Source organism: Manis javanica, chromosome 1, assembly GCF_040802235.1.
Source record: "Manis javanica isolate MJ-LG chromosome 1, MJ_LKY, whole genome shotgun sequence".
NCBI lineage: Eukaryota > Metazoa > Chordata > Mammalia > Pholidota > Manidae > Manis > Manis javanica.
In genome coordinates, this window is record NC_133156.1 from 222,615,944 (window position 1) to 222,640,247 (window position 24,304).

General features: G+C 35.2%; 1 protein-coding gene across 2 annotated transcripts in view; it reads right to left on the reverse strand.

The window, feature by feature from the left end:
• Positions 1-534: 534 nt before the first annotated feature.
• RAB10 (RAB10, member RAS oncogene family) overlaps positions 535-24,304 on the reverse strand; it is a 76,771-nt gene continuing 53,001 nt past the window's right edge. For both annotated transcript variants that reach the window (XM_036990626.2, XM_017652216.3), the window contains 4 exons: positions 13,607-13,745; positions 7,030-7,119; positions 5,652-5,753; positions 535-3,029 (listed from right to left, as the gene is read on the reverse strand). In XM_036990626.2, the coding sequence (XP_036846521.2) occupies positions 2,946-3,029; positions 5,652-5,753; positions 7,030-7,119; positions 13,607-13,745 (415 nt within the window). In that variant the 3' untranslated portion in view covers positions 535-2,945. The remainder of the gene's footprint in view (positions 3,030-5,651; positions 5,754-7,029; positions 7,120-13,606; positions 13,746-24,304) is intronic.

Sequence of the window (24,304 nt, forward strand, 5' to 3'; positions counted from 1 at the left end):
GATAATCTTGTCAAATACTTTTATTTGAGGACTAATAAGGCCTTCATACAAGATAAAGCACTTCTTTCAGTAATGTCTATGTACATATTATATATATGTACAGAACACATATGCTGTTGCTTATGGTTCACAAAAAAAGGTAGAAAGCACATTTTTCCGATTAGAGAGCAGTCATTGCTAAAACGAGGACTCACCATCCAGCATGCAAGCTTATGCTGGTGCCCCTTGTAATCAGCTGACTTTAGTTGCAGCTGGCCTTTGGCACATTCTGGTTTTGTTAGCTGGGGAGTGACTAAGATTGTGGTATCTTTTTTGACACCAGGATGATTCTGTTTTAGTGTCCTAGAGATTCTGCATTTTATGCAGTTTCTTACCAAAGATAGTTCCTGAAATTGCCTTCTGTTGTTCATGGGTTGAGAAGGCTATTTCCCTTCTATTTCTACTCCTCTAATACTCATTTTGCTGTTCTCCATTATTTTCAGAAGTAATCCTCTATCTTCAACTCCATAAATAAATGAAAACCAAGCCACACAGTTGGAAATCAAGTTTTGTTTTTATACGAACAGAAGTAGACCATCTAGAAATATTTCAGTTTATTTAAATTGTTAAGTAGAATATGAAACCGAATTTGTAGCTAGTACCAGAGAATGGACTTAACTGTTTGGTGTTTAATGAGAACAGCTTCTACACAGGATCCCAAGAAACTTACAGAACAAGGGACAAAGCCCTAATATTAAGCAAATAAAATTCATGTTTCAAACAGGTTATACAAAAATTGATTTATACTCCATTTCCCTTTTTTTGATATTTAGAAAGTGCAGATTTAACAAAAGGTAGCCATATCCTTTCTATGTACAATGCCGATTATAATTATGCAAACAAAACTGTCAGTCTGTTACCCAAAAATCCCAGTGTTTAAGCTCTCAAACCTTAAGTCACTGAATTGAATGATTAAAGAGGGTTAAAAATAAAAAGCTACTATCACATTCCAGATAAAGGAAAACAACAAAACACATTAAAATTAATCTAACAACAGTAGGTTTAACCTAAAACTTTTAGAGAAGCTTAACATTTCATTATTATTCTTAGTGGAGAATTAGGGATTATTTGGCAATGCTCTTTTACTAGTAGTAAACAATGATAAAGTCAAGTGAGGGAAAAACCTAAGAACAACCACCAGTGAGGCATATAAAATTGTTTTTAGGGCACTATCTGAAGAACTCATGGATGTTTTACAGCAGATACGTCCCCATGTTGTTTGTTTATGTGAGTCAAGAGGGCATTAAAATGCTGTCCACGACAGACTTTTCAATGGAAGCTGCTGTCCTAAACTCAGCCTCTGCTGGAAATGAAATCATGCTATTCACAATTATTTCAACAAAGGTATCATCTTAGGATGCTAGCAGCATAGCAAACTTAACTTACCCTATCTTGATGATTAGCAATGAAGCAAAACTAGGAAAATGAAATGAAAAAAGGACTCCATCAGAGATAGCAGAGATCTTATGTTTACACGAAAAGCCTTTTGTTGTCCTTTTTCCAAATCCATGGTAATACCAGTTTCCCATGTGAAGGGATGTGAAGAGAGGACTTAAAAGTAATATTTGTAAGTATCTCTAAATCTTAAGGTAAAGACAACTTAACACTGAAAAAGTGTTCTTCAGAGGCCAAATCTCAATATATTTGGCAAACACGTTCATCAATTGCACTCCTCCTACCCACCATTTAGAAAATCACCTTTACTGGGCTACCAAGCTGCTAGAGGAGTTGCCAAATGGAGAAGACCCAAACTTAGGTTAAGAGATTTATTCTAGGAAAGTGAACGGGCTATACACCTAATCAGAAAGACAAACCACAACACCCTCCAAACACTAGTGCATGCAATTAACTCTTTCATTTCATAAACTCCATGGAGAGATGGGAAGGGAGCAAAGAGGGAAGGAGAAGAGGAACATGAAGTAAATCAGCAAATGAAGGAATCTAGGACAGAAGTTTTAGGGGAGAGAGAAAACAAGGGGAAGACATCTGATAGTAGGAAGTTAGAATTTCATCTTTTCAGTTTAGTCAGCAAGTTAAATCAGTGCTTCATGTTAAATTTGACAAACCTACTAGTTTGCCCCTTTGATTTTTAAATAACTCATAGAGTGGTGGGGAGGAAGCAGCAAATAAAGCAGCATGCAGGCAGACAGACACAGTGAAAAGTGGCCTGGCGGAGAACTGGTGGCAGGAATAGTGGAGAGTGTCAAGGCCACTTACAATAAGACTCAGCAAACCAAGGCGATCATTTCTGCAGTATCCTTTGTCCTCAATTAACTACTTGGAAAATTACAGCCAAGCAAACTACAAACATTTTAACGGTTTACGTTTGGATATGTCTCCTGCACATGCTCCCACCAAAACGAAAAAAGGAAAAAGCAAAGAAATTCCTTTCCATGTAAGGCACAGGACAAAATTAACCCCATTTACATATTCAAGGCGAAAATGAGTGTTTTCCTGGCTTTTGTTTCTTTTGTTATCACATGTCTATAGATTATAGGGACTCAAGCACATTATCCATGACAGAAAATTCCACTGTTGTACAAAATAAAATTGTTAATTCTAACTTTTATTCTTATACAATTTGCAGAATAGAGTTGAAATGATTGCTATAGGTTTTAATGTTGATAAGAAGAACTTGACTATAATACAACTGAAATGCAGTGGTGAGCTGAGCAAGTACATTTAAAAATGAAGTCACAGACATGATTTTTCTATACATTTTTTTTGTTTGAAGGAAATTATAAGTCAGCAAGCAGTCACAGATGAAAGAACAAATAAGGTGGACTGGAGAGTTAAAATGAGGAACAGAAGTATCTGTTTAGAGTTAAAAATGGGCAGAGTGGTTTATCTTGCAGCAAGAAGAGAAAACAGGGTGGTGGATGGCAACTGGTGGACCAGGAGAACGCTCAGCAACATTTGCTCTTCCAGCCTGTCACGCCTCCTCCACTGCTGATATCTACGTTTTCACTGTTAGGCTCTTTTACAGGGGTCTGGAACAAACACACAAGGGAAGTAACCCGTGAAAAAACATTGCTATGGATAAATCAAGATTCAACAGAAATATTTTTGAAAATGTTAATTTATGCAACAAAATGCAATTACAGACATAAGATAGGTTTTCTCCTCTGTGCAAAGTAAAGATTTGGAGCCAGAAAGCTCCATTTTTTATCTTCATTTTGCCTGCTTTCTCCAAGCCAAGAAACGTCTAGAGGCCTCCTGTCATCCATCAAAACATCTCTGCCCTAACTCTTCGGGATAGAGGTTTGTTATCTCTGCCTGACCCTGAGTACTTAGTACTTACAAAGCATTATTGAGCATAGGTATAAGCCCAAGGCTGGGTCATGTTTAACTAACTACAGCAAATTGAAACAATCCTTTTCTGTTTAGTTATTTGCCTTTTAAGGGGCCTGCCTACATGGGGAAGACACTAGACCAAGATCTTTATTTACTGGTGCATCCATATTTTTTGACCTTTAATATGATAGTAAGATCTGCCTCACTGGGACACAGATTACATAATGACTATATAGCATTCTTTTTTAAAATGCCAAGATTGGTAAGAAGACCAAGGGACAGAATGGACAGAAAGAAATCAGAAATGATGAAAAAGAACAAGAACAAAAAATCCAGAAAGGAGAAAGAACACAGAAACAAGGGTTATTTCACTAAATTTTGTGATGTCTTGTGAGTATAGGAATGATTTGTCACTATGACCCATCAATCTCTGAAATACAAAGTGCTTTCCACTAATTTAAAAAAAAGTAATTTTCTATTCCTGTTAGTCCCTTCATTTAATTGAAAGTACAACCGTTTTTCCTACCCACTTAGCATTTTTCTTTCTTGTTTTTGTTTCTCATGGGAATATTTTAAAATAAAAATGCATTTCCTCAAGGAATTCCAATTGATTTTTTTCCTTTTATCCACTTGTGAAAGAATATTAAAAATTTTTTAATTGTTTTTATTATCTAAAAAAGAGATGTTAAAATTTCAAAACAAAACTATATAAAGATAAAAGGTGGTGAGTGAGTTTGTCCTCTACCCCCTCCCCTCCCCACCATCATTCCCTTGGAGTAGTTACTACTTAAGAGTTTGGTATGTATCTTTCCAGATCATTATTCACTGATTATTATCAAACTTACAAGTGTGTACATGCACACACATGTATATTCAGTATCATGTAATTTTAAAGAATAAGCTCATACTACACACACTGAGACCTAACTTGCATCTTATTACTCAACATTATCTGTTATTAGACATGATGTGAAGGATGTTGGCAGGCATGGAAGGGCCCAACTTTTGCAAGTCATTCTGAATAGGACTAACTGATTTTTGCAGTTTGAATACTCAATTATAATTAACTATAACTACACTTCTTTCTAAAGTATTAAGCTGCATGGTTTCTCGGAATTTTTGCTAGATTTATATTTGATACACAATCTCTATTACATCTTATGTTTATAAACATGTACTTAAAAAAATCTTTGGGTTGCTCTTTGAAAAAATACTGGTATTTCAAGTATAAAAACAGAGGTTACCAGAAGCAATTACATTTTCTCTTATATAATGTTTGCTTCTCTTTTAGGATTTGTGTCAGATTTTCTCTATTTTTTTTGCATTTAAATAAACCATAAATTGAATAGAGAATTCAGGACCCATAACCAAATCTATGTATTATATCTAGTAATTTCAGGGAAAATATGAAAGTGAGGATTTCCCAATTTTGTCACAAGTTACTTGTACTGGCAAGTTTTAGGATTCACAAATTAAACCCAGAAAACTAACCCTGAGGTAAAAATGAATTCCTTGAAATCATATTTTCAGCTTTAGCTTTTATCCCCTCCTATCACTAGCTGAAATGACTGACTAAATGAAATCTGGGGATGGGCTTTTCTACTTATTCATATAAACCTTAAAACAAAAAAATTTATTGGAAAACTTTTGGGAGATATGCAACAATTTGAAAAAATACTTTTTCTCCTTACGAATACAGTAGGGAATACATAAAACATACAAAATATGTGTTACCTGACTGTTTATGTTATCAGTAAGGCTTCTAGTCAACAGTAGGCTATTAGTAGTTAAGTTCTGGGGGAATTAAAAGTCATACAAATTTTGGACTGAGCAGTGGGGTCAGCACCCCTACCCCCCACATTGTTCAATGGTCAACTGTATATAAGCCCTGCACTGGCTCATCTGAGAAATGACTATACAGAAGAATAGTGATTCTATAGCAATAACTACATAATAGATTCACCTCTTATCTTAAATTTAAAAATACATATCTCTATGGTAATGCTAAGGACATGTAAGAGAATGAGTCCAAAAGTAAACAGAGGACGTACACACTGTGGACCAGACAGAAAGCCGGAAAAAAAGTGGATGAAACTGGGAACTAGAGAAAGTGTGAGAGAACAGAATACTGTTCCCACGGGCCAGATCTTACAGACTTCCAGATGGCTCTCTGCTCAGTTCCTTACTTCACTTTGGAGGTAAAGATTCAGGACTACTACTACCCAACCCCAATTTTTTAATCTAAATCCCTTACTTTAGAAAAGAATAAATATTCAACTGTGACACTGGGCACCTTGGAAGTAAAAATAGGAGCTTACCTTTCGAAGGATATCTTCAGCTAATGTGAGGAACGCCTTTTCGATGTTTATATTTGCTTTTGCACTAGTCTCAAAAAATCTAATACCATGCTCCCTTGCAATCTAAAATAGAAACAAAATGTCCTAAAATTATCAAGGATAGGTTGCCAACTGATTATTTGAGCACTTTAGAGGAAATAATATTCTAAAGGTAGCATTCTGAACTATGTTACATAAAACAGATTATTTTAATAGGTCAAGATTCAAACAGTGAAGCTCTTTCAAAAATAAGTAAGTAAACAAAAGTAGAATCCTCTTCTCACACTCAGACTTCACTTCAGATATTCTAAACAAGGTATTTTAGGCTAGGGACAAACCTAAGGGAAATTCAAAACAGTTTCTAACTTCTGCTTGTCACAGGCTACTGATTATCAAACTGTGGAATCATATTGATACAGATCTTTAAGTCTTCAGTTAAAAAACTGAGAATCATTGATTTGTACTTTCCCCTCCTTGTAGTTTAAATAAGGCTAAAACACTACTACCTCAGATTTGAATCTTCCCATACACACTGGATATGAACTAAAAAAATCCACTCAAATAATAAAGCTGTTGTTTCCAACAGCATTTAAAAAATTATGTGAAAAATAGAAATACCATATGACCCACTAATTCCACTTCTAGGAATTTACCTGAAGGAAACAAAATCCCTGACTTGAAAAGATATATGCACCCCTGTTTATTGCCACATTATTGACAAAAGTCAAGTTATGGAAACAAACTAAGTGTCCATCAATAGACAAATGGATAAAGAAGATGTGGTAGATATACGCAATGGAATATTACTCAGCCATTAAAAAAAATCCTGCCATTTGCAACATGGATGGACCAAGATGATACTATGCTAAGTGAAATAAGCCAAGTGGAGAAAGAAATACCACATGATTTCACTTATCTGTGGAATATAAAATCAAAACAAAATGAACAATACAGCAGTAGACTCAGACACTGAGAAGTGACTGGGGGTTACCAATGGGAAGGTGGGTTGGGGGATGGGTAGGAGGGTGAGAGGGATAAAGAGGCATAAAAATCCTCAATCATAATATAAGTTGGTCATGGGGATGGTAGTACAGCATGAGTTACACAGCCAATGATTCTGTAACATCTTCCTATGTTGACAGATAGTAACTGCACTAGTTGCAGGGGGGTTTAATAATATGGGTAACTGTTGTACCACACAGTTGTGTACTTGAAACCAATATAAGATTGATATCAATAATATTTCAATTAAAAAAATCTGAATAGTTCAGTGTATTCCATTACTGCTGAAAATCAATCAAATGCGATACCACGTTCACAAAGAAACAGCAACACATTAGTATCACTCAGAGCTTTTTACCTGTTCTCCTTTTCCTTTAGGTACAACTCTTTTATCGTCCATATCACACTTGTTTCCTAGTAACATTCTTTCCACATCTTCATTGGCATGCTAAAATGGAATAAAAATTTAATTTACACACTACCATTCATATGGCTTAATAGTCTCACAAAATGACTTTATTTTTCTCAACTTATGGTGTAATTTCTATAGTCAAAAAGTTTTAAAGCATTCTAAAATCACCCCATGCCAAAAGCCTACACAAATTCTTACATAGCTAGAAAAAGAAGCACAATTCCTAAAATATATCGTGTCAGATATTATTTTCCCTCTATAAAAGACCATCTAGTTTCTAGATATGTTCTCACCAAAAAAGAGGGTAGAGGCAAAAGATCTGAAACCGGAGTCTCTTACGTGTAATCTAAATCCAAGCTGTATCATCATTTTAGATGATGTTCATTATTACCCTACAGAAGCTTTAATTAAGAATTTTATAGAGTGCTTAAAGTATCAAAAAGCTGCACTGCCAAGATACAAGGAGATTCCACAAAGAAAATCAGTTAAAAATGTTTGCTCCATCCAAATCCTAATGACATCTTTTCAACAATTAGAAAAATCCATCCCTCAAATTCATAGGGACCCTGAATGGCCAAACAATCCGGAAAAAGTAAAGTTGGCAGATTCATACTTCCTGATTTCAAAACTTACTACAAAGCTGATAGTGATCAAAAAGTGTTACAGTAATCAAGACAGACACAGACAAATGGAACAGGATAGAGAGCTAACCAATAAATCTTTGCATCACAGTCAAATGTTTTTTGACAAGAATGCCAAGATTATTCAATGGGGAAAAGGACAGTCATTTCAACAAATGGTGTTGGAAATAACCAGATATCAACATGCAAGAGAAAGAAGCTGGATCTGTAACTAATGCCATATATAAAAATGAACTCAAAATGCATCAAAAACCTAAACATAGGACTTAAAACTGTAAAACTCTCAGAAGAAAACATAGGAGAAAAGTTTTATGATACTGGATTTGGCAATGATTTCTTGGATATAACACCAAAAGTACAGGCAATAAAAGAAAAAAATCAAAACTTCATCAAAATTAAAACCTTCTATGTGTCAAAGGTAATTATCGATAGAGTGAAAAGGCAACCCATGGGATGGGAAAAATATATGCAAATTATGTATCTTTGGCTTACTGTACCTTTCTCTGAATATCTCTACCACCAAGGTAGTTATGTTCTCTGGACACAAAAGTAATCTGATTTGATTTATCTTAAATTCGAATCCATCACACCTGTTTTTTCAGCCCTATCCTTTTCTGGATAACTTCTATTCATTTCTTCAGGTCTCAGCTTAAATGTCATTTCCCATTTCAAGACTGCCTATTCTGGGTCCCTTGCATTGCCATATGAATTTTAGGATCAACCTGTCAAAAAAAAAAAGAGGTAGCAACTGGGATTTTGATAGGGATTACAATGTATCTGTAGATCACTTTGGGAAGTGCTGCCATGTTAACAATATCAAGTCTTATTTAGCAGATGACATGATATTATACATAGAAAAACCCTAAAGACTCCACCAAAAAATGATTTGAATAACTGATTTCAGCAAAGGTGCAGTATACAAAATTAATACATAAAAATAAATCTGTTTGCACTTATATACTAACAATGAACTAGCAGAAAGAGAAATAAGGAAAACAATTCCATTTATACTTGCATCAAAAATAATAAAATACCTTTCTTCGTTTTACATTCACCTTTTTACCTTTTATGTTTCTGAATAAATGTAACCAAGGAAGTGAGAGATCTATACTCGGAAAACCGTAAGACACTTACGAGAGAAATTAAAGAAGACACAAATAAGGGGAAATCTATCCCATGCTCATGGATAGGAAAAATTAGTATTGTCAAAATGACCATCCTGCCCAAAGCAACTTTAAGATGTACTCCCTATCAAAATTCAAATAGCATTTTTCAGTGAACTAGATCAAATAGTTATAAAATTTATATGGAACCACAAAAGACCCCAAATAGCCAAAGCAATTCTGAGAAAGAACAACAAAGTAGGGAGGATTATGTTCACTGACTTCTACCTATACTACAAAGTTACAGTAATCAAAACAATAAGGTTCTGGCACAAGAAAAGTCCCATAGATCAAAGGAACAGAACAAAGAGTCCAGATATAAAACTCATGCATATATGGTCAATTAACATATGATAAAGGAGCCTTGAATATACAATGGGGAAAAGACAGTCTCTTCAATAACTGGTGCTGAGAAAACTGGACAGCTACATGAAAGTGAATGAAACTGGATTACTGCCTAACTCCATACACAAAAGTAAATTCAAAATGGATTAAAGATCTGAATGTTAAGACATGAAACCATAAAACTCTCAGAAGAAAACACAGGCAAAAATCTCTTGAACATAAATATAAGTAATTTTTTCCTGGATACATCTCCTTAGGCAAGGGAAACAAAAATGAACAAGTAGGACTACATCAAACTAAAAAAGCTTCTGTACAGCAAAGGACACCATCAGCAGAACAAAAAGGCAACCTACAGTATGGAAGAATATATTTGTAAATTATTTTATCCAGTAAGGAGTCAACATCCAAAATACATAAAGAACTCATATGCCTCAACACCAAACAAAACAAATAACCAATTAAAAAATGGGGAGGACCTGAACAGACATTTCTCCAAAGAAGAAATACAGATGGTCAAAAGGCACATGAAAAGATGCTCCACATCGCTTATCAACAGGGAAATGCAAATTAAAACCACAATGAGATACTATCTCATGTCAGTTAGAATGGCCACTATCCAAAAGACAAGAAATAACAAGTGTGGGTGAGGATGTGGAGAAAAACTCTTCTACACTATTGCCGGGAATGTCAATTGGTGCAGCCACTGTGGAAAGCAGTATGGAGGTTCTTCAAAAAACTAAAAATAGAAATACCATTCGACCCAGCAATTCCACTTCTAGGAATTTACCTGAAGAAAACAAAATCCATGATCTGAAAAAATACATGTACCCCTATGTTAACTGCTGTATTATTTACAACAGCCAAGATACAGACGCAACCTAAGTGTCCGTCAATAGATGAATGGATAAAGAGGATGTGGTACATACACATAATGGAATATTGTTCAGCCATAAAAAAAATTCTGCCATTTGCAACAAGATGGATGGATCTAGAAGGTATTATGCTCAGTGAAATAAGCCAGGTGGAGAAAGACAGATACCATATGATTTCAGTTATTTGTGGAATATAAAAACACAGCAAAACAGAATGAAACAAACAGCAGTAGACTCTGAGACACTGAGAATTGACTTGTGGCTACTATGAGGGGTTGAGGGGGATAAAGGGGCACAGTAATTCTCAATCATAATGTACACTGGTCTCAGGGATGATAGTGCAGCATGGAGAATTTATGATTCTGTAACATTTTCTTATGTTAACAGATAGCAGCAGTACTAGTGGTGGTGAGGATTTAATAATACAGGTGATTGTTGAACCACTGTGTTGTATACTTGAAACTAATGTAAAACTGTTTATCAATTTAAAAAAAAGTAAATCCAAGACTAAAAGGATTTTTAGGTCCACCAAATCAAAATAAAAAACAGAAGTCTAAAAAAAAAAAAAAAGTAAGAGAAACACAATATGAAGTCTTCCAATTCATGAACATGTGATGTCTTTCCAATTATTTAGATCTTTAATTTCTTTCAGTAACATTTTATTGTTTTCAGTGTATGTGTCTTTGGTTAAACTTTTTATATTTTTTTCTTGATGTTATTGTTAAGTAGAATTCTATTCTTCCCCCCACTCCACAGTGGCTATTCCAATTAATATTCCCACCAATAGTATACAAGGATTCCTTTAGTAGAAGTCTACTCTTAACTTCATTTTTGGATTATTCATTGTTAGTATATAAGAAATACAACTGCTTCTTGTATGCTGTTGTTTCTTGCAACCGTATTCAACTTTTTTTTTTTTATGTATGTGTGTGGATTCCTTAGCATTTTCTACATGAAGATCAGATATTTTACAAATATAATTTTACTTGCCAATCTGGGTGCCCTTTTTTTCCCCCCATTGCCTAATTGTTCTGGCTAGAACCTCCAGTAAAATTTTGAACAACAGTGGCCAGAGCAGGAATCCTTATTTTCTTGATTACAGAGGGCAGGTATGATACTGGCTGTGGGATTTTCATAGATGTCCTTTATTCAGCTAAAGAAGTACTCTTCTATTTCTACTTTGTTGAATGTTTTTATCATGAAAAGATATTGGATTTTGTCTAATGTTTCTTTCTATGTCTGTTGATCATATTGTTTTTGTTTTTTATTAATATGGTTGGCTTATTAACTGTGACTGATTTCATATGTTGAACTACCCTTGCATTCCTAGGTAAATTACTCTTGATCTTGATACATAATCCTTTTAAAAATGTTTCTGGATCAATTCAGTTTCTTTTCATTGAGTTACAAGTTTTAACTTCTGAAACAAAGTGAAAATTAGGCAAAGCCAAGCTTTAATATGTCCAAAATTTTTTCTTTTTAATGGTTGAGTTTTATGTGTTTTAATGATCACGCTGGGAAACTAAGCCATTCAACCTACCAAGTTAAACATATAAGCTTGTAGTATAATAAAAAATGTATTTGGTTTTTGTCCCCATTATTGGCACAGTGCTCCTAATTTCTTGAGTGATAGGACTGCCTTTTGTTATCCATACCAGACTCCTTCGTATTTACCTAATTTTATGTTAATGAAGGACACAAGGCAGGGTTCTTACAGAGCTTCACAATGGAGGCTGGTCACCAGAGGAACCAAACACCTGATTAAAGGGTTCTTATTTTCAGCTTCCCCCCTAACCCACCTCACAGGAGTGAAGGGCGCTAGATAAGTTCAATCACCAGAGGCCAAAGATTTCATTAACCACACTCATGAAAACTGAAACAATGAACATAGGGGATCTTTCAGGTTGGTGAACACAAGGTGCCAAGATGATATGTTCAGAGACAGAATGGAAGGTTTGCATTGCCCAACCCCAAACCATGCCTATGATTCTCTTTTTATTTAGCTATTCCTGATTTGTATCCTTTATAATAAAACTGTAATTGTAGGTAGAGCACCTTCCCGAGTTCTGTGAGTCATTCTAGCAAACTACTGAAACCAAGTGGGTCATGGGGAACCCAAATTTGTAGCCAAGTCAGAAAGAAGTGTAGGTAGCCTAGAGGACCAAGGACTTGGATTTGTTGGAAGGGTAGTCTTATGGGACTCAGTCCTTAAACCTCTGGAGTCTGGCACTAAGGCTGGATAGGTAGTGTCAGAACAGGACTGAACTACAGGTCATCAAGCTGATATCATAGAATTTGAAGAATGCATAGTCTCCATAGAAATTGCTCTTTATGAAAACAAATCCTACCAAATATTTGCAACACCATGGATGCAGCCAGAGGATATTTTGCTCAGTGAAATAAGTCAGACAGAGAAAGACAAGTACCAAATGATTTTACTCATTTGTGGAGTATAACAAAGCAAAACTGAAGGAACAAAACAGCAGCAGACTCACAGACTCCAAGAAGGGACTAGCAGTTACCAAAGGTAAGGGGCTGGGATGTGTGGGTGGAAAGGAGGGGAGGGAGAAGAATAAGGGGCATTATAATTAGCACTCACAATATAGGTAGGTCATGGGGACGTCAGTATAGCATGTCGAAGACAGTAACTCTGCAGCATCTTACTATGCTGACAGACGGGGACTACAATAGGGTGCGGGGGTGAGCAGGACTTGATAATATGGGTGAGTGTTAAAACCACAATGTTGCTTATGTGAAACCTTCACAAGATTGTGTATCAATGATATCTTAATTAAAAAGTTGCTCTTTATTACATGAGCTACTTGGTTGTAACATAAGATAAAGTTAAGGAAATCTAAAATGGAGGCCTTTTTTTTTTTTCAAAATCTGTACTTTGTTAACTGATTTTAAATACTAACAGGCTTCTCCTTGAAGATTTACTGTAGCAATCGAAGAGTTAGTATTGAGCACTTATATTGCTACCGTTGAAGATACTGTCATGCTGGGTCTAATACGGTCTTAAGATGGTCTTCATATATCCAGCCATAAATTGCTATAAAAAAAGGAAGTCTTAATGAAAGTCAAAGCCCAGAAAGCAGCAATAAATATGAAAACTAATTCCAACAAGAAGCTACCTATACTGTAGCACAAAAATAGACAGGCTTTGACATACATGTCACCTTATAAAAACTGACATCTTTACATGAAATGATATGGCATTACTTTCTTGGTTAGGTATTTTTGTCTTAGTACCCTGTATCTTTTCAAATGTCTAGAAGTGAAAAATATCAGTTTTAAATTACCACCAAAAATGTAATTCATTCATTCAATAAAAATTCATCCATAAAGCATTTAAAGAGAGGTATATATCAGTAGCTTCTATTTGAGACCATCTTTAATAATGGCAGTACATTATATTCTAAAGATCATTAAACACTTTTTCTTCTTAACCAACCACACAAATGTGTATTTGTGAAGGGTTTATACAATTTCTAGGTCTTACCTCATCTATGTTTCTAAGCCATTTGCTGATGTTTTCAAAACTTTTCCCATTGGTGATGTCATATACTAGCATGATACCCATTGCTCCTCTATAGTAGGAGGTTGTGATGGTGTGAAATCGCTCCTGGCCTGCTGTATCCCTGAAATAAACAGCAATAATTTGTATTGAGCACTCTGATATCACTACATTATAGATAAAGGGTGAAACAGTAGAATACTTTGCTGAGATAGAGATAAAAATCCATTATCTACCACAAAGCAAAACACAACCACCACTCATTTAATTTTAAATGGTAAACAATTACAGTTACTCATAAACACACATATAAAAATCTCCAAAGGAATTAATGACTATACTGGATGAAAACCTGAAAATGATAACAGCATATAGTAATACATAAAACTCTTGTGTTATTTACAAATGAATACCAGCAAGCATGATAAAAACCCTGGAATTCTATTTTATTTAGTGATCCAGTTCCATAATGTAATATACAAAAGCATGTGGAATTTTTAGAATATTAAAGGACTACACCATAGCCACATTTGCCTTTAGAATCATTTACTAGTTGTAAAGATAGCCGCATTTATAAATAATAGGACAGAAATATGTAAATAGCATTTTCAATGCCTTCAAGCCAAAGATTTAAGATCTGTATTTTGCTGGTATAATTTTCCCTCATTTGCATCACCAATTTTCCTCCCTTTATGGATCATTTCATCAGCATATTTTAGTATCCCCCATCTTTCCTAAAAAAGGAAAATTGAAACAAAAAGTCCCACTCTCAACTTCTCATCTTTCCAACTAATACTGCATTTATGTTCCCCTTCCCAGCAAATTTTTATAAGCTTTTATTTTTAAATAATTATAGCCTCACAGGAAGTTGCAAAAACAGCAGTAGTCCTGTGTATCCAATTTTCCCTAATGGTAACATCTTACATTGCAGTACAAAAGCAAAACCAGTAAATGGACATGGTATAACCTAAATACCTTATTTAAACTTCACTATTTTTAAACATGCATTTGTGTGTGTATGCACACGCATGGGTAGTTAGTTCTCTGCAATTTTACCACGTGTATAGATTTGTGTGATGACCACCACTAACAAGATAGAGAACTGTTGCATCATCCCTCCACCCCCTTAGAGTTCCTACAGCCTTGGCCAATAATCTGTTCTCCATTTTTGTAATTTTCTCATTTCCAGAATGTTGTATAAATGGAATCATACAGTATGTAACCTTCTGAAATAGTTTTTTGTTTTTCAGCATAAATGCCCTCAAGATCCATCTAAGTTGTTACATGTAATACTAGTCTGTTCATGTTTTTGCTTATTTATATCTAATTGCTCTAGCACCATTTATTGAACATGTTAAGGAAATATACTTTGTTTATTGCCTTTTATATCTTTGGCAAAAATGAGTAGGTTGCGGTTCAATCTATTTGTTTGTTTGTTTGTTTGTTTTTCTATTCCAATGACTTATGTGTCTATGCCGCATTCAATACTATACTGCTTTGATTACTGAAGCTACATAAAAGTCTTAAAACAGGTAGACTGTTTCCTCCCACTTATTTTTCTGTCATAGTTGCTTTTGCTTTTCTAGCCTTTCCATATAAATTTTAGGACAAGCTTGTCCACACATACAAAAAAATCTTCTCAGCAAATTTCTTTAAAGAGTTATCTCCAGTTTGTCTCCCCAAATTTATTACTTAACTAATTCTAATCCAACTGCTATTACTATTACTCTGTCAAAACTGCTATCCTTCAAAAGGTCTTAAATACTGGATTTGGCAATAAGAAGGTTATTGATTTCTTATATATTTTAATCATTCAGTAGGATTCCACACAGTTGACCACTTTCTCTTCTTGTAACATTTTATTGTCATGCCTTTTTGGACATCACATTGTTTCTACTCTTAGTTCTATGGCACTGACTACTCACTTTTAGTATTTTTGTTGCCATTCTAACATTCAGAAATGTAGGAGCTGATACTCTACACAGTAACCAGAGTTAAGTATTCGTTTTTCTGCTTAAAACTTCCAATAGCTTCAATAGGAAAGAATAAGGCTTTTTAACAAATGGTGCTGTAACAACTGGATATCTTCATGTAAAACAATGAAACTGGACCCCTATCTCATACCATGTATAAAAATTAATTCAAAATACATCTAAAACCTCAACATAAAAGCAAAAATTATAAAACTGTAAAACTCTTAGAAGAAACATAGGGGGATAACATCTTCATGATCTTGGATTTGGCAATTATTTTTTAAATGTCACCAAAAGCAGAAGCAATGAAAGAAAAAAATAAACTGAACTTCACCAAAATTTAAAAGTTTTGTACTTCAATGGACACCTTCAAGTATATGAAAAAGAAAACTCACAGAACACAAGAAGGTATGTTGGTGAGGATGTAGAGAAGTTGGAACTTCATACACTGTTATTGGGAATGTAAAATGGGAAAGTCTAGCAGTTCCTCAAAATGTTAAACATAAAGCTACCATATAAGCCAGCAATTCCAGTCCTGGAGAACAATTTCATTCCAACAGAAATGAAAAAATATGCCCACACAAAAACTTACACATGAACATTATTCGCAATAACAAAAAAAGAAGTCCAAACAACCTAAATGTCCATCAAATGATTAATCAATAAATAAAATGTAGTGTATCTATACAATGGAATATTTTTCAGCCATAAAATGGAATGGAGTACTGACATATGCTACAATATGGGTGAACTTCAACAACATTATGTTAAGTGAAAGAAACCAGACACAAAAGACCATACGTTGTAGGATTCCATTTATATGAAATATCCAGAATAAGAAAATCTAGAGACATAAAGTAGATAAATGGTTGCCCTGGCTAAGGGGTTTGGGCAGGATGGGGAGTCACTGGTAAGCAGTAGGGGGTTTCTTTTTGGGAGGATAAAAATGTTCTAAAACTGTGATGACAGTGAATACATCTTGTAAATATACTGAAAAACTATTTGTACACTTTAAATGGGTGAATTATATGGTACGTGGACTGTGTGTCAATTAAGCCATCACAAAACAAACAGAAAACACGACTTAGCTTAAAAACAAAACCAAGCAAAATTTCCAATGGCAATTGATTATAACCAGAATCAATTCCAAAATCCTTAGCCTAAGGTTTACAAAGCATTACAGGACTTGTATTTTTTTCCAGTGCTCCTCCTAATTGAGGCATTTCTTTCCCTGACAGCTAAAGCCACATTTTTTTTTTCATATCCCCAAATTCATAGGCTTGTTCCCATTTGAGAGCCTCAGGCCTCTTTCTCAATTTCATCTCACTTTACTCCTCTGTATAGCACTTATTATGGATTTATTTATTGTCTCCCATGCCCTCTAAAATGTAAGTTCTATCAGAGACTTGTCTGTCTTGTTCACTGCAGTATCCAGAGCATCTATATCAGGAATGAGTACTAAAATGTTTATTAATGAGTAAATATTTTAGATCTTACCTTGCAGGTTCTTCATTCAATTTTAGAATCCAAGCACTGTAACTTAGTTACATGACCCTTAAAAACATACATGTTTTTTAAATAATGCTTGAATGCCTAAAATATGAGTAGCCAGGAATATAACACAACCACCTATACATCAATATTCCTTATGTTCAACACTACTATGCAATTAGCATGTTAATACATTTCATTTATCCATCAATTCAAAAATAGTACTGAGTGTCTACTCAGTGTGTGGCAGGCATTATGCAAGAACACACATATACATGGTTTCAGAGTCAGATCCAAGTTTATCCTCAGGTTCCAATTCTCCCAGCTGAGTGATGTTTGTAACATCTCTGGACCTTTTTTTTTCCTCATTCACAAACAATTAGGAGGGATAACTAAAGTAAAATTCTATTAACTTACTTGTATTTGCTATAGATAACCCCCAAAGCAATCTGTACTATAAAAATATGCAAAGATGCAATGTAATATATATAATCATATGTATAATCATATATATGTGACTCAAAATTGTTTTCAAGATGTCCAAAGTCCAAGCCATCTTTACAGATGCTCCATTAATTTTCAAAGCTCTTTCAAGTTATTATCTGTGTTTAAGGTGTACTCAAAGCTGCTTAACAAAGAAAATCCTGGCTTTGCAGCCTATTTCTGTATATAGGTAAAAGAAAATGGTTTTCTATTTGGCCAAGTTAAATATCTTGCTGGACTTTTCATTTTTCTTAAGAATTTCAGCCTTGTCACTTGTTCATCTCCTTTTAAAGTACACAAAATCCCATTTATTTATTCTTTAAATGTTCACTGAGCAAATACTACATGCTGGACATTATTTTGGACACTGGAGAAAAAGCTGTAAACAGAACAAAAATTCCTCCTTTAATGGAATTTGTATTCTACTGGGGGTGAACAACAATAAACAAATAAAACAGATGATTTCTGGAATTACACATATTCAGAGGGTGAAAAATGCAGAGAAAACAAAAAGGGACTAAGGACTGATGTTGGGGGTGGTACAAACAAGTGAAATTTTTAACAGAATTGTAAAGGAAGGTTTCCATGAAAAGGTAAAGGGAATAAAGAATGAGCCATATAAATATCTATGGGGAACAGCGTTCCAAGAACAGGGAAGAACAAGTGCAAAGGCCTTAAGTCATGGTGTAAGAATAGTTAAGGAGGTCAATGTGGCTGAAATGGATTGAAAGCAGGTAGACTAGTATGAAATTGTGGGGTTGGGGAATGCAGATTGTGTAGCATTTTATAGACCACTGACAGGCTTCAGCTCTTCCTCTAAGTGAGATGGGAAGTCTATGGGGAGTCTAATTTTAAAACGGGTTTTAAAATTAAGAATCATTTGTCTACTATGCTGAAAATGTGTGTGCAGAAGCAGAATTAGGAGGCAATGCAGTATGTATCCAAAAAACTGCCAAAAGAAATGTCCTTTAAGAAAAACCATCTAAGAGACATGCTATTATTCTAGGTTGTATTTAAATCAGGTTAGACCAGAAAGAGGCTATATGCATGCACGTGAATGCGTACTTGTATTATATATTTCTTTACATTCTTAGAACACAATTTTTATCTCTACTGCCTTTAATGTTATGTCAACTTATTAAGAATCATTACAAGAAGTAGCTTCATCAAAACTTGTTCTATATTTGTTATGATCTATTTTCCTCCCTTTCTTTATAGTAATTCTGAAAGTCCTTTAGAAATAGTATATTTCTGAACCTTCTGTTTTCCTCAATTCCAAATTCATTTTATCTTTCATTAACGCTATCCATTTAATTACAAGGGGCCTTACACCAGATGTAATTATAAATGCTTTCATGAAAAACAGTAAAAAACTTGTCTCATCACAGTAAAATAATTATTTTGTGAACTGGTAGTAAGAAGTATAAATTAATAATTCCATCACCTTACAGATGGGTTAAAGTTTTCTACCTAAGATCCAGGCTGGAAATGTATTTATTCAAGGCAAATAGTGTACAGGATCTGGGTAGTGCTCAGTAGTGCCTAAAAGCTAGCTATATTGTAAGAGAGACTCACTTCAGTTTTTGACTAATCAATTTTTGAGTCAATAATAATTATTTTTTGTCATTAAGTAATAACAATTTAGGGAGCTCTTCCACAGCACTGTACTATGAATTCCACCCCTAACACTGTCTAGCTATTAAATGCTTCCTTCTTCCTTCATATTACACAATTAGCAAATTATAAACACATTTCAAATTTATGACTAGATTCTCCACCAAGAAAGAACACACTGCAAAAGAAACTTACATTTTTTAAAATTCAAGTATAGTTGATTAAAAAAGTCTTGGTGATTTCAAGTATACAACACAGCAGTTCAACAGTTAACCCATATTATTAAATCCTCACCCCCACCAGTACAGCTACTATATGTCAACACAGAAAGATATTATAGAATCATTGACCATATTCTCCAGGCTGTACTACTATCCCTGTGACCAACTTATGATTGGGCACTTTTGTGCCCCTTTATCCCCCTTCCCCTCCCCACCCACTCTCCCCAACTCCTCCCCCATCATAATCACCAGTCCCTTCTCAGTGTCTGTTGAGTCTACTGCTACTTTGTTCATTTTGTTTTGTTGTGTCTTTATATTCCACAAATAAGTAAAATCATATGGTATTTGTCTTTCTCCACCTGGTGTATTTTTCTTAGCATAATACCCTCTGTATATCCAAATTTTTGCAAATGGCAGATTTCTTTTTATGGCTGAATAATATTCCACCATGTATACGTACCACATCCTCTTCATCCATTCATCTACTGATGGACACTTAGGTTGCATCTGTATTTTGGCTATTGTAAACAATGCAGCAGTAAACACAGGGTACATATATCTTTTCAGATCAGGGATTTTTTTTTCTTCAGGTAAATTCCTAGAAGTGGAGTTGCTGGGTGGAGTGTTATTTCTATTTTTAGTTGTTTGAGGAACCTCCATACTGCTTTCCACAATGGCTGCACCAATTGACATTCCCACCAATAGTGCAGAAGTTTCCTTTTCTCCACATCCTCATCACACTTGTTATTTCTTGTCTTTTGGATAGTGGCCATTCTAACTGGCATGAGATGGTATCTCATTGTGGTTTTAAATTTGCATTTCCCTGATGATTAGTGATGTGGAGCATCTTTTCATGTGCCTGTTGACCATCTGTACTTCTTTAGATAAATGTCTGTTTAGGTCCTCTGCCTATTTTTTAATCAGGTTATTTGTTTTGTTTGGTGTTGAGGCATATGAGTTCTTTATATATTTTGGATGTTAACCCCTTACTGGATAAAATAATTTACAAATATATTCTCCCATAATGTAGTTTGCCTTTTTGTTTTGTTGATGGTGTCCTTTGCTGTACAGAAGTTCTTTAGTTTGATGTAGCCCCACTTACTCATTTTTTTACCTTGTTTCCCTTGCCCAAGGAGATGTGTCCAGAAAAAAAAATGCTTATGCTTATGATCAAGAGATTTTTGCCTGTTTTCTTTGAAGAATTTTATGGTTTCATGTCTTACATTTAGGTCTTTAGCCCTTTCCAAATTTACTTTTGTGTATGGAGTTAGGCAGTAATCCAGTTTCATTCTCTTGCATGTAGCTATCCAGTTTTTCCAAAACCAGTTATTGAAGAGACTTTTTCCCATTGTATATTCACGGCTCCTTTATCATATATTAATTGACCATATATGTGTGGGCTTTTATCTGGGCTCTCTATTCTACTTAGCTAAATTTAAATCAATAGCACCTAGAAAGGACATTTCATATTACAATGCTGGTTAGTTATGAAATAGCAATATAAAAGATACTGAGATATTAATGGCCCTTCTGAAAAGAAAGGTAATCCCTATTCAGGTTCAGAATAAGTTTCTGTTTTGATCCATGACATGCTATCCCATCTGTTCTTTGATTTTTGTCTCCTATGTCTTCCAAAATATCTTAAAATCAATTATCCTCCCTCTTTTTATATGCTCTCCCTTCAAAGGTTTTTAAAGCTTTCTATATCTCATTTTCATTTGTACATTTCATACATTTACACTTTTCAACACAACTGTATCCATCCCACAAGATGATCTGGCTCCCTGACTCCTTGATCCTAAATCATCCTTTTCCTAGTCCTGCCTGGATATTCATCATACCAGCACCTACCAGTTGTTTCAACAATCAACAATTTATTTCAAGCCAAGAACAGAGTCCTCATTCACTACCACTAGGCTATTTGTTGACCCTTCGCCCAGAACTAAAAACAGCCACAGCTGCTTATTCATTGGTCAGATTATTTTTAGGTTTACATACACACATACAACCAGGTCTAAGACAGCAGGATGACTCCAATGATCAAAAGCAGGTGTTAAATATCTGAAGAGCAAGTAACATATAATATGTATGTTCAGAATATCTTTTTATTTCACAATACAGGTTTTTAAGCCTGTGTTCAAAACCACTCACTTGGTTTTCCAATCTTATTAATTTTTTTTCTCAGCCTACATAGTATAATTTAGGTTTCTGAAATTATGAACAATGGCAACAGAATTTTCCTTACAAAGTAATAGACACACAGCTGAGAGAACGTTGTGAAATCCTATTTCTTCCCATTGACATATTATAAGAAGTAATATGCTCCTAGGAACTAAAATAGCTTATTTCCTTAATTGTTAGTCCCACACGCAGGCTCAGGGAACCTGTGTACTCCAGCTGCTATTATGATAGTTATTTTTAGTCTGGGCACTGACAGTACTCTAAAAGGCCAGAGACAACATCAATCTGGTCTGTAAGGCAGAGACCCCAAATATCCTACGTTTGTGTTTTTGGTAACATAATGAAGTTATTTCCTAGTTTATAAATTAGGATGTCAAATTTCTCACACTGAGTTTTATTTTGAAAGACCTAGATTTCCTCATAGATATGTGATTTCTCCACATCCAACTTTAAATTATGCTTATCTTCATAAAAATGTCCAAAGTAAGAAGGCTGACAGCTGCCCCTGCAGAGCTTGTATTCCAGTAGGGGCAGGAACAAACAAACACATGAATACATAATCTCAAATTATGATAAATACTAACAAGGTATTTAATACTGAATAGGGTGGAGTGTTAAGGACGAGGTAAGGGGCAGGGAAGAAGTAATCTATAACAGAATGATCAGAGAGGTCTTCTCTACGGAGGTTATGCTTAGAGTGGGAAGTGAAATATGAAAGGAAATCAACCAAAGTCATTCAGTCAACAAATATTTTCTAAACATCTGTGTTTGCCAAGCTCTGTTCTAGTGGTTGTATAATCACAAATCAGACAAATGGGATCCCCACCTTCAAAAAGCTTATTTTCTAATAGGAGGATACTAATGAACACATTTCAAAAGCCAGTAACTTTAGATACTAAAAATACTATGACAGACATAAACTTGGAGCAACCTAAGTGTCCATCAATAGATGAATAGATAAAGATGAGGTACATATACACAACAGATTATTAACAACCACAAAATGAAAAGAAATCCTGCCATTTGCAACAACATGTATGGAGCTAAAGGGTATTTATGCTCAGTGAAATAAGCCAGGCGGAGAAATATAAGGACCATATGATTTCACTTATTTGTGGAATATAAAGCAAAACAGAATGAACAAAACAGCAGCAGACTCACAGACACTGAGAAGTGACTGGTGGTTACCATGGAAGAGGGGTTGGGGTGCGTGGGGAAGGTGAGGGGGAAAAAGCAGCACAAAAATTATAAATCACAATGCAGGTTTGTCACAGGGATGGTAGTACAGCATAGGGAAAATAGTGATTCTGTAACATCTTCCTACGTTGACAGATAGAAGCTGTACTAGTGGGGGTAAGGATTTAATAATATGGGTAACTGTTGAACCACTGTGTTGTATACTTGAAACTAATATAAGACCGAATATCAACTATACTTCAATTATAAAAAAAATGAGAAACTTGGATAAATGATAGCCCATGGAGAACTGGGCTGCTTTAGCTAGTCACCATGCAAGGCTAAGGCCTCTCTCTGAGGATAACACCAAACTGAGGTCTGAATAAGAGAAGGCTTAAATCTGGGCAAAAATCTGATGAAAAGGTTCCACGTCGAAGAACAGTTGAAGTACAAAGGCTCTGAGATGGGAACATGCTTGGTATGCTCAGGAAGGAAAAAATGGCCAGAGTGGCTGGAGAAGAGCTGGTAGAGATGAGGTCAGAAGGGGCAGCAGCCAAAACCCAAAGTTTTCAATTTTATTTCTGTGGAAAAGAGAAGCCTCTGGAATGAAGTGGAATGCTGAGCCTTGTGGTGGTATGGGACGTGGGAGAAGGAGAAGCACACGGGACACAATGTGGATAAGGTTGAGGGGGACTGGGGGGTTGAGAGAAGTCTACAGGGCATGTATAAAGGTCCTAAACTGGAAAAGGGCCTGCTATGTTCATGGAATTGAAAGGAGATTAGCTGCAGGTAAAGACAAAAGGGAGCACAAAATGAGGTCAAAAGGTGGGTAGGAGGGATCCCCACCATAGCCTGTGATAAGAAATTCGGACTTGCAATTTCATTTGAAATGCAATGGAAAGTCAAAATGGTTATAAATAGAAGGAATGACAACCATGACCAGATTTATATTTGACAAAGGTTACTCTAGCTGTTATGAGGGAAGAGTGCCAGAAGGAGGCACAACAGGAAGTTAAGGACTTTAAGAGCCTTCAGCAATGGTTCAAAGAAGAGGTAAGAGAGGCATGGTTAGAATAGGGTACCAATGGAGGTGGCAAAATGTATATGGATTCTAGACATATTTTGGAGAAAGAATCAACTGGGCTTGCTAAATTGGATGTTGGGGTTAAGGGAATTGGAAGAATCAAAAAGGATTCCCAAGTATCTGGCACCTTACACAGGTAAGTGGTTAATTCTTCTATAATTGTGACACCCTACAATGTGGTTTCTGATTGTGTTGATGCTAATTTGCAGCTGGTAAAAGATACAGATGCTGACAGTGGGAAACACTTCTGGTCCCAGTCCCCTTAATAAACTTTTAAAAAAGAAGGAAGGGATGGGAAGGGAGGAGAAGGGAGGGAAGGGAAAGGAAAGAAAAAGCAGCCTTGAAGTAACTCACTCTGGCTGTTTTCCTGGCAGGCCCCACTACTCTATGGAAAATGTAGATAACAAAACATACTGTGGTGGAAACTTCTAGAGATCTGGGATTTAGAGAGCCCACAGCT